Here is a 17859-nt window from a genome sequence, read left to right as displayed (position 1 = left end):
TGTGGAGTTTGCTTTCGAGTTGCCCAAACTGCAAGTGCACATTTGAGTGAGGAGTCTGCTATAAACAACACTATATGTGCGTTTTTTTCCACTTGACTAATATGTCTAATATTTCTTGTTTCTTTCGCATTTAAAGAAGTGGCTGTCCAGCTGTCACACCTACAGACGGTATTGATCGGTCTTATGTTCCTGCATCAAATTGATTAAACCTTCATGTTCCAGATCAAATGTGTCTGACCATGTTCATTGTGCTGCTACAACAGGCCTAAACTCTACTCTACTACAACTGGCCTAAACCACATTGTAATACAGCAACCTTCAAAATAGCATCATTTGCCGTTTCCCGGAAGTACATCTTGGATATTACGTTTTTTAGAACTATCCACTTTAACACAAATGAGAATTAAGGCAGAGCCAAAATAATAAAGGGTTTGTTATCTAAAACTGAGAATAGTCTCTGGATCTTTGTCAGGTTCTGATTACAGTCTACTGGCTGGGACGGAAAGCTCAGCTGGACCAGTTCTACAATGGACCTCATCTTAACTTCAAGGCATTTGAGGGGCTCTTAGGCTTAGCCTTGTCGAAGGTAGGTTTATTTTACAGGCTCTGTTTGTGAGTTCATTGCTCTGCTATGTGAGCATCAATCCTCTTATCCCTTACGCAGGCTTTGGAGGAGGACACTAGTATGCGTGCTAAGGATGGTGGATATGAGTCCAGGTACCAAGGGAAAATCGAGGTGCAGCGCCCAAGACCAGACTATAGGAGACAAGACTCCATGGATAGTGTTGACTCGATGGATTCCCAAACCCTTCACGTTGGCAATGAAGGTAAAAGTTACTTGACATTTGCATCGATTACCGTATGTGTATTCTGTACACGTGAGCCCAAAAATCATTCTTATCACAATTCTACATGCACAGTATATGATGCCGGTTCAGTTTACCCCTAGTATATCAGCTTTTGTTTTTTTATATATAAATTAATAAATATTATACATTTTATACTACTTGTCACACAAAAGTAGTGAAATGGTGAGCTTGTCGATCGGCTATTCATTGCATCCATTGGAACACGTTTTTTTTTTTTTTTATGTCCTGAAAAGTAACATTCAGCCTGATGGGGAAAATTCATAGTAAATGAATCCATCTAATCTCCTTATCCCTACTGTATATCTGAATGTTTTGTTCCTCTGAATACAACGCCTTCATGTTTGTGCTCTGTGTACGTAAGTGAGAGATTCTGTCGGGCTCCACACAGTGGTGATAAGGTGGGGTGAGAGGGACTGGCACAGAGACTCTTGGTTGTTAAAAGATTGTCCAGTCAAGGTTCATCTCTTTCCTCTCCTGATATTTGGATATTTTCCTTCATTTGCATTTGCTCTTCATCTCTTTTTCTGTTGTACATTTCATGCTCTTCATGCCTCATTCTACTTGTTCTTTGACTTTGCTTTTGCTCTGTCGCTTGTAATGTTTCTGTGTGGTCTCCAGGGTGCGGCAGTGATGCAGAGGCAGACCAGGGTTTCAGGATGGAGTCCACGCAGCCGTCAGCCCAGCAAAACAGAACCTACATCCCGGCAGCACTCCTACGAAGAAAGCGAGGGCAGGAGAATGGAATGGGCTGCCCCAGCCCTCTCACTAGGTACAGCTAGCATGACTGTTTCAGTTGCATAGAATAACTGACCTAATCTGTTGAGGCCTATGTGTTTTCTTCTTCAGTTTGTAGTTAAATTCCTTAATGCTGTGCTTTCGTCAAGAGTACACAGGAGTTGTACTGAACTTGTGCACACTGCCACACTTGGGCCAAGGAAGACGACTTTTTTTTTTAATGCAGTGAATAATTTGTGCAGTGGTTAAAAGACAACATACAGACACAATAGGCACTCTACCTACAGTTTAAAGTTACAAGCTCCGTGCTTCTTTTATCAACATCAGATTCACAAGTCCTCATCCAGTAACCAACAAAACGCACAGAAAAACAGATGGCAACTGTGATTAATTGTAAGGTATGCATCCCCACTCACACATAGCCTTTGTGTCAAATGCCACGCATGCATACATCCTGCAACACAAATGGTCAGAGACTGCAGCATTGCTCAGGACAGACTGTAAAGGGAAGAGAATCTCAACAAAGGCATAATATAAGTGAAGGTGAACTACAGCTGCACATGCCAGGAGTTTTACACCACTGTAGCCTACTGTGCTACAGTTGTAGGCCCAACATGAAATACAAGTCAACTGTTAATTTACACGCTTGTTTTAAAGGCACCTTTTGATGGAACTCTGCGGAGCTCATCTTTACACTACAGTTTGAATAGAAATTCAGAACTTATACCTTTTTACCTTTTTTTTACCTCTCTTCCCCCCCACGCATCTGCACTTGTACAATTTAAAACAAATTACTTTACCATTGACTTTACCATTTCTTTAGTAGCATCGCGTAACCATAACTTCTTTAATACAACTATTTTTAGCGCTAATAACATTGCATTATCAACATGAAAATGTTGATACTAATACTCAAGAACATCTGCAGAATGTGTGTTTGGCACTCAGCTTTGAACACCATGCGAATAGTGTTTAAATGTATTGTTGGAAAGCAGTTGTCATTTTGTTGCTTATTTGGCTCTGTATTTGCTTAGTGAAGACCAGCTGGCCATAACCTTTCTCCTGCCAAGATCTTTTTCCAATTGGCCTGTGGTTACCGATATTAACGGTGACTCTGAGGACAAGCTGGTGCTACACCCGTGGTTACCATATTGACACTTTGACAGTGACTCTGAAGATACATAAGCAGGTGCTAGACCTGGAGACATAATTTGACCTCGCCGCTCGTACATTACGTTCACAACAGTGTTTTTGGCAGGCTTTTTTTTAGATTTAGTTAGTCTTTTGGACGAAATTTGATTTAGTCACTCTTAGTCATTTGGACAAAATGCTTAATTAGTCTTAGTCACATTTTGTAATTTCTATCCTTGATAGTTTTAGTCTAGATGTAGTCGACAAACTCCTAAAGGTTTTAGTCCAGTTTTAGGCAAAAATAAAATGTATTTCATTTTTGACCATCCGTATTACAATAATCTTAAATTATATATTTTATGATGTCTGTATTTTATGACTGAACAGTAGGCCAGTGGTTCCCAAAGTGGGGTCCAGGGACCCCCAGGGGTCCTTGAGGGAATTCCAGGGGGTCCCCAGCTAAATTATAGTTTGTAACTCAAGAGTGTACAGAGTTAAATTAACTTAAACATTGGGGTCAGAGATAAAATGCCATTAAATGGGGGTCCATAGCCGAATTCATGTCAAACTGGGGGTCCTTGAAATTCGCCGAAAATATCTTCCCTGGCATATCTTTTCAAATGGGGGTCCACTGTGTGTGTGTGTGTGTGTGTGTGTGTGTGTGGTGTGGTGTTTCCATGCATTCTGAAACTTTGTTAGTCAAACCACTAAAATGTTCGTCTCGTCTCGAAAACTCACACACGCTTTCGTCATATTTTAGTCAACCAAGAGCTGTTTTGCCTTTTTAGCTCGTCAGTCTCGTCCTGAATCTTTTTTGTTTATTCCGTCAACGTCAGATATTCGTCCTGAAAAAAGGGCCGTTGACGTCGTCATTTATGTTATAGTCATGCCTGACGAAAACAACACTGGTTCACAATACCCTAATACGGTTGTCATGGTCATTACGTTTTACTTGACGATTAGTTGAGACGAATAACAGTAAGTCTACACTAATTATCCATAATGTATCAATTATGGATAAGGGTCAGGACAGCTACGCCTTTTCGGGGAGAGGTCAGAATAAATTATGGACTTAAACTGTTATTCGTCTCAACTGCTCAAATGTCATACAAATTGATGTAGTTGTAATTTTTACCTTGAATATTGGTACATATAAATAATCACACCCGTTTGCTCAGACACTGAGGTAAAATTTGGAAAATGGGAATTTTTAGGTAGGACAAAAATACAGATTTGCTCAAGACACAATCTTGGAGCAAATTGGCTATTTTCGTCCTACCACAGACGCACATGAAGTCAATTCTCCATTCATTGTCAATGAGAATTGAATGCTTGTGTAAGACGAAAATCTACACTAATAGCTAATAGGAGGGATTATCTCAATTGCGGTCAGGCTTGTGGGCTCTTCCATTAAGCCCACAGGGCAGCTAAGCACTGTAAGCCCCCAGTAATGGTCATCTAGGATATTATGGGATTTCATCACACCTAGATCAGGCACAAGCTCGCCTAACTCCAATAACATTGCTCTGCTAATGTTTATTTTAACTTTTTAATATACTGTAGGTGGGTATAGAATGCATTTGCAAACAAGGCTGCTATCTTGAGGATTACCTCTACTTTCACTATCTAAATCGGCATGGAGATGGTGTGAAATGGTTTAAACGCTTGAATAAACCAACATAAATATACCACTTTTTCCAGCAGCGAGGTAGATGCGACACCGTCCCTTCACTCCCAATTCCGTCGGTCTCTCCCCGAATGTGCTATTGATGACCAGCTTTTCCTGAGAGCTGTGTGCGAGGAAGACTCTGAAGAAGAGTATACGGAGGCAGACCCTGTTCTAGATGACCTGTACACCCGGAGGGTTCAGCTAAGCCACCATCAGACGTCCACCAACCTTAACTATGACCGTTATATGCCCCGACACTGGACACCCGAAGAGGCCGTCCATGTGCGAAAGATTTACCAGGGTTCCAGGAAGAGGCCGTGGTATCGCAAACTGTTTGACTTGAGGTCTGTCGATTATTGAAAGTCTGCAAGTATTCTGCTATGCAAGGCAATGTTGAAGAATGGCAAAAGCATGGAAGCAGATTTACTTAATTAACCATCTCAATCTTGTCCCTTGATGCATTGCTGGCTGCTACACTAGCAGTAATGTACACTGGAAACTACAAGAACCTGCTCTGTATAATTTCGTTCTGTTGTAAGTCTTGCATTTTAATTTGAGCTTTAGCTACTAATCCAACAATCTCCTTATCCACATGTAAACGTAAGCTAAGAGTTGAGAACCAAGAATGCTCAGTCTAACATTCTCACTCTGCATGGATTTGTTGGAATGCTTTTATCTGTCAGCTTTCTACTGTTAATCTCTAATTTGTTGACTATTTATATTTTTATACTTTTCCTTCTGATTGTAGCCTCAAGGCCTCAGCTTCATCAATCGCTGAGTCATGAAATCCTGGGTTGTGACACCTACAGTAGTACAGTACTGCTGCATGAAACCTGTCTCCTGCAATATCTCGAGTGTCTAAGCAGACTCCCTTTTTGAATATGTACCCCCCACCCCAAAAGCCATACACCCTTTCACTCACTGCCCAAATAGATGCATACACTTGATTTAAGGCCTACTTGGCCTAAATTATCTTGAGCAAGCGACACTGTTGTATGATTTTACTCTTCCACCCATGCAAACTTTTAGTCACACTCTTGTTCACTCCATTCTTCCTGCTACACATCTACCCTACTTTTATGCACAGCATGTTGTTATGTTGGTACATATTTGTCCAAGACATGCAAATGGTGCTGTTTATGGTATAGGTTCTTTCATTATACTATTACTCATACTGTACAAGCGAAGTTTTCCATTCCCTTGCTGTCTGTTTGAACTTATCAGAATAGTTTTTTCATAAGCACTGTATGCTCTGTTATCTGGTATTTATACAGCCACCTTTTTATGGTACTGATGGCATGTATCCACTGTATCCAAATAATGAATGCTGCTGAATCATGAGTCATCCATCATTCTGATAGCAGAGCAGATGACTCGTGGAGTCCTCACGTGATAGCCATAACAGCATTTTATTGTTCTACCCTATGTGCTTTACCAGCAATGCGTGTGCTTTGAAATGGTGTCAATAAAGTGTCAGTTGAAATTAAAGTGCTGTATGTGACTTCATGCATGAATGTGTTTTGAAAGCCTTTTTAGTGTGGTTGCCAAACTGAATACAGTAAAATGACTATTACTCGAGCCATATGTCAAATCAGGGTCCCTGTGACTTCTTGTGGGTCCATACATCATCACACTACTTATGCAAGACTCAAATCTTGTCGATGCAACCACACTTCTAATATCCCAGAAGTGTGCATTTCTATTGTCTTTCAACATCACACCTGTTACCTACAGTATACAGTACGTTTTATAGGAATATTGAATTGCACTGAATTAAATCTTGACATCAAAAAGGATTCATTTTCAAATGGCTCTTTTGGTCAAAAGGTTTGTTTCTTTGGTTCTGTAGAATGATCAAACCTGGGACCCCAGCTCAGGTCAACCCTGGCTGGATTTGGTAAGTCTGAACAAATTCTTGAAGATTTTGCTTTATTCTTCATAACTCTGTTTCCTTCTCATAGGACAACTTGAACATTGAGAAGGATTCCTGAGTAGGTTGTGGGAAGCTGAGAAAGGCCTTCATGTCTGTGGTTGTCACTTACTGTATTTGCTTTTCTGTCGCATAAAAGCTGCATTATGTCCAAACTGGAATCTATATGTATCAAAGTCTACCACTTTATGTTCTTACCCAAGATATTAATGCTATACTATTGTTTATCCAACATGAGGACTGGCTGTACAAATTAAAATGCAACACAACTGGCGTAGCCTCATTACCTCCCTTCAAATGATGTCACTGTTCTGACGCCTAGCTGTTAAATGTTGCTCTTGGTTATTAGAATTTGCTTAACGGCCATATTAAATATTGGGCATCATCACTCTAATGTTATGCATACTTGAGTATCTTGGGAGGGAATGGGAACATAACTGTGTGTGTGTTTGTGTGTGTGTCCTGTAGGATTTCTGCATGCTTTATGCTTGCTATGCAACTTGCTTCCCAGAAGATGGTGCTGTTACACAAGTGAAATCTTAATTCGCACAGCTTATGCCATTGACAAATTGTTATTAAAAATTGTAATATTTATAATAACATTTAATGTCTTATGTCTCTTGCGTCTCCCCTGCATCCCAATAGGAGTAAATCATCGAGTCACATCTCAATGATGACTCCTGTGCGTAAAGCCTCTGGGGAGAATGCCTCTGATGTGAGCACAGGTGTCGTTGGCAGCGTAAGGGACTGGAACAAAGACCCCCCACAGATGAACAGAAGTCCCAAGGACATTGAAGTCAAGTGGCAGGATGTAAGTTAACGTCGCTAAAGCTAAACTCCACACTGAATGAAAAGTAGCTTTCAGATTGTAAGTTACTTGTTTATGTGGTTGTGTTTAATTAGGAGTTGACTAAATGGAAGAGTCGCCGCAGGAGCACCAGCTTGGATTTCTATAAGAAGTCACAAGAACGAGAGCATGTTATCACTCAGATGAGCATCGGGGCCGTGGCTAGCCTTACAGAGACTGGAAAGAAGAGTGGGGTGCTTGAGAGGTAGGCTAAGTTTGAAGAGTTAAGTCTTAAAAAGACAAGAGTGGCCGCACACACTGATAGCCAAAGTGCAGATTTATTTATTAGGATGCAGAGTAGGAACATCCTAATAAATAATCGGCACTGTGCGGCACTGTATCTGTGCGGCTGCTCTTTTGTCTTTTTAAGACTTAACTCTTTAGATGTTTCTGCCGTGAGCTGGCACCACTACTACTAAGACTGGTGTGCGTTTAGCATCCTCCTGCACAGAGGTAGGCTAAGTTTGTCATACAACCTCTGAAAGTATTTAAAGACTTGAGTATAAACGAGGCTTTATAATTATTTTAACTGCCAAACCGCTATATTTTGTATATCTGTGTATGTGTGTTAAAAACGGCTGACTTGCATGTAAGTTTGACCTGCTGAGGATCCTGCAGTGAAGTGTAATTTGACACAATCACCCCCAGTCCCCCCACCCATTTATCTCTGCTCTTGTGTCCATTCTTTCTTCCTTATCGGCTTTCAATTCATGTCCAATTCCCCAGGGACCAGCAGTCATCAGGCAGCAGCAACCCTGCCAACTCCCTTTACTCCACCTCTCCTACATCAAAGCAGTCTCGTTCTGATCTACGACCCCGGACTCGAGCTCTCTTGGCCCGCAGCTACGCCACCGAGTCCCCCTTCAGCCCCAGTGCCCAGGCCCACACACAGGTGAGTTACACAGTTCTGTCCTGCTGCAACCACATTAGCCTTTTGGTTGTAGTAAATAATAATTAGAAGATGTTTTCTGCTGGAATCATTTTTCACAACATATTGTGCTGAGCTGAGGAGAGGCCATTATTGCTTAGGTTCTTTACGTGTTTAACCCTTTGTTTTGATGTTGGTTTATTAACCAGATTAATTCTGGCATCCCTATTTTGGGAATGTCATTATAGGTGAAAATTGTCAACTGTTCAAATAAATTCAAAAGCGTCTAGCAGATCTGCAAGCTCACGTGTCGGACTCGGGGGCACGTTGTGAGCTTGTATTGGGTAGGGTATATAGGGTACGGTGACCAGATGTCATTGTGAAAATTGTCCCCTGTCTTCACCATAATTAATAATGGTTGTTTTCAGTGGTTGCATAGACGTTTATCATGTTTTTTTTTCCATGTAAACGTGCTCACCTAACAATCAGAAAACATTAACAAAAGCATTGCGTGTTTGAATTTAACACTGAGGCTGATGTTTGTCAACAGTTGTTGCCTGTACGCTAGCGTATACATAACGTGCATGAATGAATGGCCGCATGCGTGCATGTGCGCATGGAAAGGTTCCTGGTTTGAGGGGCTGAATACTGTATATGGTCACCATAATATACGGTCTAGTGATTAAAGCCGTCTTTGGCCAGACAGTTATTTGCTTTATAGAACTTACTAACATCTGTCAAATGATATACCCAGGGACCCGCTGTTGGAGCCATGCCTGCCGCTGATACCCCCGTCTTCGGAGAGGGCATCCACTCGGCCTCCCTTGGCTCGGATGCAGCAGGAGTCACAACAACCCCTTCTTTGGAATGCCCTTTCAGCTCACAGACACAAGTGAAGGCCCAGCCAGGACCGGAGCTTCCAAGCCAGATCTCTTCTCTGACTATAACATGGTTGCCAAACAGCCCTGCCACAACTCTCGCCGATGGCACCACAGCAGCAGTTACAAATGGGCCTATTTCGATTACAGATGACAGTTTAAGTCACCAGGAACTCTCATCCAGCGGTCAAGACTTCGCCAGTCCGCTTGACCAGCCAGCAGTGGATCCTCTGACCGAGGGGAACGTAGGGGAGCATCAATCCCCGGAGGAGGCCCGGCAGATCTCCAGCAGACCAGGCAGAGGCCAGCACGCCACCAACCTCTACAGGTACAGCTCCAGATCCATGTCCGGGTCAAGCTCAGCCAGCCTGCCTCGAGGTTTCAGACGGTCAGAGGGCTCCACCCGGCTGTCTGCTGCCATCACCGCCAGACCTTTTGGAACCAAGCCCTCCAGAGTGTCTTCATTGCCCAGACTGTGTAACGTGAGTTGAGCTTGAATTTAAATAATGGCCACTGGTACGCCTGGCATGCAAGTATGCTCAATTGCTGTTCACCATACATTTTCCAAAGTGTTTGTATAAAAGAGGGCATTTGTGTGACACATCTTGTGTTACCTACAGCAAGTTTTCTCTGATCCCCTTTCCCATTAATAATGGAAATGCTGCTGCATCATTGGGTGACTAGTGTTGACTTACAGTACTACAAGCTCACAAATTGTCACTCTCACCTACATGCACTTAGGTTGACCAGTCAGAATAGCAATAAAATGCATAATTTAAGAAAGGAGAGGGTGATAATAATGACATTGTATTTGTAGTAGGTGTTTAAATCTATAATAGCATTCCTATTATTGTGTTGCATGTTGATCACATTAGGGGATGAAATGATGTCATCACAGAAAAAGTACTGTACTTGCAAACCTGAATTTTCCTACAGATGATTCAGTATGTTATCCACACTGAGCACACCTTGTTTGAATAATTCTCCAGGTAAATGACAATAAGGACCTTCTGTGTAAACGGCATACTAATCCACGTACTGACCCATCTGAGGTATGTTTTCTTTGTACCGCTTTTTATTTGATCTAATGCTTTTTATTTGCTTTTTATTTTTATTGTGTCCCTTAAATCATGTTGGGCCATTTCAACGTATTTCATTTAAAATGTACACACACTTTATCCCTGCCTATTCGCTTGTAGTATGCCATCAACAGCTCTTGTTTCCTTCAGGAAGCGCAAGACATTGGATCATGAGGTGTCACCTTTACGTGTGTGTGTGTGTGTGTGTGTGTGTGTGTGTCCGTCCGTCTCCTAGGTGCATTTCAGTGACATGAGGGTGAGTCTGACTCTTAAACCGAACAGTAGACCAGACTTTGGTTTGCAGACTCATTGGGACTCCACTGGTGCAAGAGTTACATTCGTTCAACCCGGTAAGACTCTTCTGTGTTCAAGTCTAGCTTGACGTATACTTGATGTTGTTTTTATTGTTAGGGACATGGTATCGAATGCATCTGAACAAGGTCTTTGTATAAACACTGTGTAATCTGATAATGTCAAACATGTAGAATTCACTGGGACTGATATAAATGCAACCGTTCTTCCAAAGAAATGGCACTCATACTGTCAGCCTATACCGTATCAAATGTATTGTTTGTGCAAATAATTAAAGATGGTGCTTTGGAATCTGAACAGTTTGTAGGAGTGACCTACACAAATTTAACCGTTAAACCGTAAAATACCCTCTCAGCATATTGTCCTTGTCCTGGTGGAAACCTTGTATGTCCAAAGCCTTTACTTTTCAGAAAATGGAAAGATAACCTGTTTTCCCATGGAAACAAACTTAGTTATTATTTAGTCGCAATTTACACTTTTGATTCGTATGATATTTATAAAACCCACAGACACACTAACACTTCCAATTTCACTTTATATACTGTCAATAATGGCAGTTGGCTTACGTGTCACATCGCAACATGTGCAATAGTAGTACAAATTGCTGACCTACAAGATCACAATACTCCTGTAATTAGTAGGCTATTCATTTAGAGAGAAACTATATGGAGATAAGGTTTCTGGCTGACGGCAACAATATGTAAATAGTTATATAAATCAAAAATGAAACGGAAGTGCAAAACCTATCCAGTGTTGTAGGTGAAGGGCGGTCCACAACCATAAATGTGTTTTGTTTTTTGTCTAACTCCAGGCCACAACTATAATGATGAAGGAGATTGTTGTAGTGTTTTGTGTGGACTGTCCATGAATGTTTGGTGTGGACTGTCATGAATATTTGGTGTGGACTGTCATGAATGTTTGGTGTGGACTGTCATGAATGTTTGGTGTGGACTGTCATGAATGTTTGGTGTGGACTGTCATGAATGTTTGGTGTGGACTGTCCATGAATATTTGGTGTGGACTGTCATGAATGTTTGGTGTGGACTGTCCATGAATGTTTGGTGTGGACTGTCATGAATATTTGGTGTGGACTGTCATGAATGTTTGGTGTGGACTGTCATGAATGTTTGGTGTGGAATGTCATGAATGTTTGGTGTGGACTGTCATGAATGTTTGGTGTGGACTGTCATGAATGTTTGGTGTGGACTGTCATGAATGTTTGGTGTGGACTGTCATGAATGTTTGACAAGAGAAGTGTGACTTATTCAGTATTATGCTGCCAAACAGTCTTGCCTTACTGACCTAGTCCTTACTTTGTAATCAGTCCTCAACTCGTGGCGTTGTCCTCTGTTGCTGTTGAACAATTCCTCAAGATTTTATTTTGTCCTCAGGCAGCCCAGCCGACTTTTGCCAGCTTTGTGTCGGGGATGAGATTGTGGACGTTAATGGGTTCAGAGTAACACAGATGAGCTACGACCAGTGGAAGGACACCATGACTTCTGCCTTACAAATCGGCAATCTTAATATGGAAATTCGACGCTACGGCAACAAGGGTGAGAGAAACATCGAGGGCAAATAGTACTGTTTTTCACACCCTACTTTCTGATGTTGTGCTCATTGTATTTACTAGCAAATCAACTTCTAAGAAACTCCTTTAGAAGCAGGGATAGAAGTTTACCATGGCCAGATGAGTACATCTAACCAATGTTTCTGATTTGGATGGTTATCAACAGACTGGGGCACAAATGGTGGCGGTCATCCCAACCAGGTGTGTCAGAGCAGAAAAACGCTCGATTTGACAGCTGCAGTGCCAATGCTGATTGGTCGAGCTAATCGCCAAACCGCTGTCTCTACAGAAGCCACGATCACCAAATCTTCCCAACAAAATGGACAGGCGGTCAATGTGAGCTGCAATACTATTATATAGTTTCATTTTATACGATAAATTGACATGGATTATGTGGGACTGGTGAAGATTTGATCTTTTCAATTCCCCTAGTGGATGGCATGTAAAGAAGCGGATGGAGACTTAATTGGAAGGACTAACAGAAGTAAAGGTAATATTAAACATAACTCTGGGGTTCTCTTGGAGATTAAAACATCAGTCTAGTAATTCTTTTGTATAGTGTATTTAAACTTGTCTCACTTGTCTGCATTGCACAACACTCCCCATGTGTAGATTATGGACATATTATTTTGAAAAACTGGCAAAGGAGAGCAGACTTTTTCACCCCGAAAGGTAAAACTATCTTGAATTGCAGCTGCTTGTAGCTTTTGGTGGCAGGTGCTTGGCTTGTCAGAAAATGTAGAGATGGTAAATGAGAATGACAGGTTAGTACCGGTAAATCATTTGAGGGTAACGAAGATGGACTCCACTCGGGAATACAATAGCAGTTGGTCATGAAAAGCAAAGAACTGTTATGTCAGACTTGTCAGTCAGTGAAGAGACAATGGAAAATAAAATGGAAAAATAAACGACTGAAAGGCAGGAATACAACTTATACACATGTGACCTCTCTCTGCAGGTTGTCAAGGGGTCAGCTCATGGGTTTACCTATGTGGTACAGTAGTTGTGTGGTGTGCATTTTAGTAGCATGCTAGATTTCTACAGTTTCTAGCCCATGAATGGCTACTTTTTGCAACCTACTTGAACATTGCAGCTATGTGTGTAATTTAATTTAGGCTGCTATTATTTGTATTTTTATTTATGCATGATATAATATTGCATGCTGTTACGTCTTTTAGTTTTAGTTTTTTTAGTTTTTTTTGCTTTTGTTTTTTTAACTTGGAACACAAATTCAACCTTTGTTAAAGGGGAATTCCACTCATTTTCAACATTTTACTATGTCATTAATATACAGTACCTTAGAGCTGTTGTGTGGAAATAATAAAAAAAAGTCCCCCCCATTCATTGTGAAGTACATCTTAATAATGTCATCAAGATTTACTTCACAATGGTAATGATTTATTTTTTCAGTTCTAGGAAACTCATAATGGGGGGACTTTTTTTCTCTAATGTATATTAATGACATAGTAAAATGAGTGGAATTCCCCTTTTAACTGCTTTGAGTATTTTTGTTGTGCAGTGCCCTTTTATCTATATGATTGACAGGAGCTGACAAACGTATTAAGGGAGAATTCCATACTAGAAGGCCTTCTTACCTCTATTTGTAGTTATGTCCCCACCAAAGAGGTCCAGGTGTTATTTTGTGCAAAAGCGCATTATTGGCTATTTGCCCTACCATAAGCCCTCAATAAATTGCATTGAATTGAATGGGGCTATGGGGTGTTATGCTAATTCGCTTATTTCCATCGCTCAAAAATCAATATTTTTTGTATAGCCTATATCCTCTCTTCATAATGTAAATAGTATCCCAAGCGCACACTTTACTACTTATTTCGATGGAAGTAAGCGAATCGGCACAAAAACCCTACCCCCATTGAGGGCTTATGGTAGGGGAAATAGCCAATAATGCACTTTTGCACAAAATAACACCTGGACCTCTTTGTTGGGGACGTAACAACTACAAATAAAGATAAGAAAACCTTCTAGCATGGAATTCTCCTTAACTTGTGCAACTTTTCCATTGTGTTTCCACTACAGGAGGATCAGAATCTGCAATATCAGATGTAAGTAGTAGTTGTCACTTCCATTTAGACCAGAAGGAAGGTGTGGTGAATCATTATTACATTGCAGTTGTATTTGAGCTTGTATTTTTGCGCCACCAGCTGCAGGTGCCATCTCTTAATCCCCCCTCATCCCGCTGGTCATGGGACCTTGAAGGAGACCGCAGGCGCCAGGAGAGGTGGCAGGAGGAACAGGAGCGCCTCCTACAGGTCAGAATAAGTACTAGCACACTGGTTCAAAACTCACTTTTACACAGAGCCCAGATTTTGAAGACTTTGAGCCCAGAGGAACCAATAATGGACAATCTTTGGGAGTGGGTTTAATCATGACTTGTTTTCATTTTGAGAGCATAAGCTTAGAACAATACATTGCAGTTTGCGTACTGGAAAAAAATCCACAGTACATTTCATAAAACTGTAGATTCAAATGATTGTTTTGTTGTAACCGGCTGTATTTGTTATATTTGGTGCATGTGTAGGAGCAGTACCAGCGTGATCAGCAGAGGCTGGATGCAGAGTGGCAGAGGGCACAACAGGATGCTATGGGAGGAGAGGACAAGAGGCCAGAGGTAAATCAGAGTAGCTTAAGGGTGAAAATCATCAAATCACCTGATCTTAATTGAAAGTCATTGAATTAATTTAAGAAAGAAACATTGCTCGAAAGTAGGGATTCCTAAACAGCTTTGCTTTTTTTTCATACCATTGTTCCTACATTACATACCCCCTTCTGAAAATATTTCTGATCTTTTTCAATTAGATTACATTATAATTAACTTAATTCATTATGTAGCGGCCCAGTGGGTAGTTTTTTCCTAAATTAAATTCGGCCAAGAAACCCATATTACCAAGGCTGGTTACGTGGCGTATTTTAGGAGTCACCGTTGGATGATTTTTGTATAATAATTAGGGATGTCCCGATACACTTTTTTCGCTTCCGATCCGATACCTCAATTTCTGTGTTAGCCGAATACTGATACCAGTGTAGTGATCTCATGTTGTGTTTATAGCTATATCTTGTGTTGTGTTTATAGCAGACTCCTCACTCAAACTTGCAGTTGTTTGGGCAACTCCAAAGCAAACTCCACACGCCCCAACATTTTATTTACCTGTCATAGTGTCAACCCCTTACCCCTGTGTCGGATCGGTGGTTACACTGGCATATTCACCGATACCGATATGACAAATAAGGGCCGATCCGATACTTTTCCCGATACCGATACAGTATCGGGACATCACTAATAATAATTATATTGACTTAATGTATTTGGAACAGAGCTCCTGTGAGTTAACCTCCCGTGTAAGCCGACCCCAGGCTGTGAATGGAGTGACCAGTCGCAACAAGGACGTTGAGCGCAGCGCTGACGAGGAGCGCTCCAAGTTTAACAATCCAGTTTCAAGCCCCCAGAAGGAGGAGCTAGAAGAGCAAAAGGACAACCAGACAGAACGACACTGGTAAACAACCTTTTTGTTTTGATGTGATGAGCATGCTGCTAACTGCTTAGTACTCTCCTCTGGGTGCAATCATGTCCACTTGAAGTGCACACAGCTGTGCTTCACATTTAACCCATTTTTGGACGGGAACCCCTTTTGGTGTTTTAACTAAGCATTATGTTATACTTTAGCTATTGAAAAATAGCAGATCTACAAGCTCTTTTTCAAAAATAGCAGCTTGTAGGTCTGCTGTTTTTTGAAAAATCGTGAAATTGTGCCTCAAATCTTTTTTTTTTTTCAGAGTTTCAGTTTTTAACTCAAATCTTTGCTTCTGGGGGAGGGTCCTGGAACAACATATTTTCAGATGGGGGTCGGCAGCATATTACATGTAATTGTTGGGGTCCTTGACATGCAATATTGAGAACCACTGATATAGAAACATGAGGTTTTTCAGAAAAAAATACATTTTAAAAATATATTTTTTTAAAACATTTCGACGTCTGGTCTAAATGGGTTAAATGTGTGATTTGGTGAAGTGGTGACAGTCCAGCCTTAAGTTCCTACGTACATTTGATGCTCCTTCTGCTTCCTTGGCTGGGTCTAATTGCTGCTGATGCTCCTTCTGCTTCCTTGGCTGGGTCTAATTGCTGCTGATGCTCCTTCTGCTTCCTTGGCTGGGCTAATTGCTGCTGATGCTGCTTCTCTAGGGCTGGAGACTCTTGTGGCTTTGTGCAGCTGTCTGCTGCGGACAGGTCAGTGTATCCTTTACTCACTTGGGCTTTTGATGTCATAACCCCTTTAAATGTAGAGGTGTGGCTCTAAATGTGCAGGGTGAGCTTTTCTCACAAAAAACAAACAAGTGTGTACACTTTCATTATCTGCCCATTATCCAACCGCATTAATTATATCATCCTATTTATATTATCTGCACCCACCGAATGTACTTGTACAACAAATGGTCACTCACCACTGTCGTTCACCAACGTTATGTAGTGATTGTATATATCCATATCCATGATAACAAGCCGTTAAGTCTTAATTGACTTTCTCATATCAGGGTTAAGAACTTAAATCACTCTCGGTCCCACGCTAAACTTTTATTCCTCCCTTTTTTTATTTTGTTAAGTTTCTCTCTCACTATAGCTGCCTGTAGACAGTCCACTGCGTTGTGTTGTGTGGTGTTTTGCTTTTGGACATTCAAGGACCCCTTGCCGGTTACGTCCATAGGTGGCTAATTTGTGCTGATTGAAAATGACATAATGTTAAAATGCTACTAATGCACACACACACCGACATTTTGTGTGTTTTAAAAGCTATAATGGGTATTTATTATAGGCACTATAAATGAAATAAAATAAATGGTGCATTTATATAGCGCCTTTATCCAAGGCGCTTTACATAGATTGTAACATTCATAGATTGCACATTCATACACTGATGGCGGTGGAAACCATGCAAGGCACCAACCAGCACATGAGGAGCAATTAGGGGTTCAGTGTCTTGCTCAAGGACACTTCGACAATAATTCTGGGGGAGCCCGGGTTCGAACTGGCAACCTTGCGGTTACCATCCAGCCACTACCCCTGAGCCACCACCGCCCCCTATAGATGTCATTCATTTATTTCCCGCATTATTTCACCCACGGTTTAGACGATATTAATTAATAATTATATTGAATTGACTGAACTGTGGTTAACGTGGCTATAACTGCCATCTGCATCTCTGGTGTAAAGTTCCTATGCAATACATCTCCATTATGAAATGATATTGTGTATACTGTTTTCCCCGTCTCTCCTCTCACAGGGGAAAGTCAAAGTCTACTCCAACATTAGGTGGCCGTCACAAGCAGGCAAAAGGTTAGTCTACACAGGGGCGAAAAGTGTTTTAACTCTGGTTACAATATTCCCTGGTATAATGTCTTTTGTGTTCATCTCGTGGTGTCAGGTGTGACTGGTCCAGGAGATCAGAAAAAAAGAAAAGAGCAGACTTTGTCAAAGGCAGAGAAAGAGAGGCAGCAGATCTTGGAGGAAATGAGGAAGAGAACTCAGCTTCTAAATGACAACAGTTGGATACGCCAACGCAGCCCCTCTGCATGCAAGGAGCCTGTCCATGTTGGAGTTCCACTGAGGAGGTGGGTACCTGGTTAAGTTTTGATCAGCTTAATCACTATCTATCTATCTATCTATCTATCTATCTATCTATGTCGTTGTATGACAAATAGTGATAATTACCAATAACCAGGTGGACATTTTCAAACATTCACACTTTATGTTGTCCCATCAGGTATGAGTCCCTGGATAACATCCACACCTCCTGGCATCAGTCCCCAGGTTCCACTGCAGCTGGTTACTGTGGCCCTACCACTAACTGCACATCACGCTACAGCCTGGGGACGGAGATGACGCATAGACAAGCATCTTGTACCATGAGAGATGAGCCATCTGCCCAATCCCTGCCCAGTTCTCAGCAAGGTACCAGGTACT

General features: G+C 41.4%; 1 protein-coding gene across 3 annotated transcripts in view; it reads left to right on the top strand.

The window, feature by feature from the left end:
• The window catches only part of LOC306920839 (LIM domain only protein 7-like), a 31657-nt gene that overhangs the window by 11144 nt on the left and 2654 nt on the right, over positions 1–17859 (top strand). For 2 of the 3 annotated variants that reach the window (XM_079497769.1, XM_079497767.1), the window contains exons 6-26: positions 473–586; positions 665–827; positions 1488–1638; positions 6254–6301; positions 6980–7145; positions 7238–7386; positions 7908–8073; positions 8804–9409; positions 9917–9979; positions 10242–10356; positions 11710–11871; positions 12052–12221; positions 12318–12375; positions 13923–13948; positions 14048–14155; positions 14425–14514; positions 15219–15397; positions 16084–16128; positions 17180–17232; positions 17321–17507; positions 17660–17854. In XM_079497769.1, coding sequence (XP_079353895.1) covers positions 473–586; positions 665–827; positions 1488–1638; positions 6254–6301; positions 6980–7145; positions 7238–7386; positions 7908–8073; positions 8804–9409; positions 9917–9979; positions 10242–10356; positions 11710–11871; positions 12052–12221; positions 12318–12375; positions 13923–13948; positions 14048–14155; positions 14425–14514; positions 15219–15397; positions 16084–16128; positions 17180–17232; positions 17321–17507; positions 17660–17854 — 3014 coding nt within the window. The remainder of the gene's footprint in view (positions 1–472; positions 587–664; positions 828–1487; positions 1639–6253; positions 6302–6979; positions 7146–7237; positions 7387–7907; positions 8074–8803; positions 9410–9916; positions 9980–10241; positions 10357–11709; positions 11872–12051; positions 12222–12317; positions 12376–13922; positions 13949–14047; positions 14156–14424; positions 14515–15218; positions 15398–16083; positions 16129–17179; positions 17233–17320; positions 17508–17659; positions 17855–17859) is intronic. The other variant, XM_079497768.1, reaches the window with a different exon arrangement.

This window comes from Electrona antarctica (assembly GCF_951216825.1).
Source record: "Electrona antarctica genome assembly, chromosome: 3".
NCBI classification, from domain to species: Eukaryota; Metazoa; Chordata; class Actinopteri; order Myctophiformes; family Myctophidae; genus Electrona; species Electrona antarctica.
This window is presented reverse-complemented; position numbering and strand designations above follow the sequence as displayed.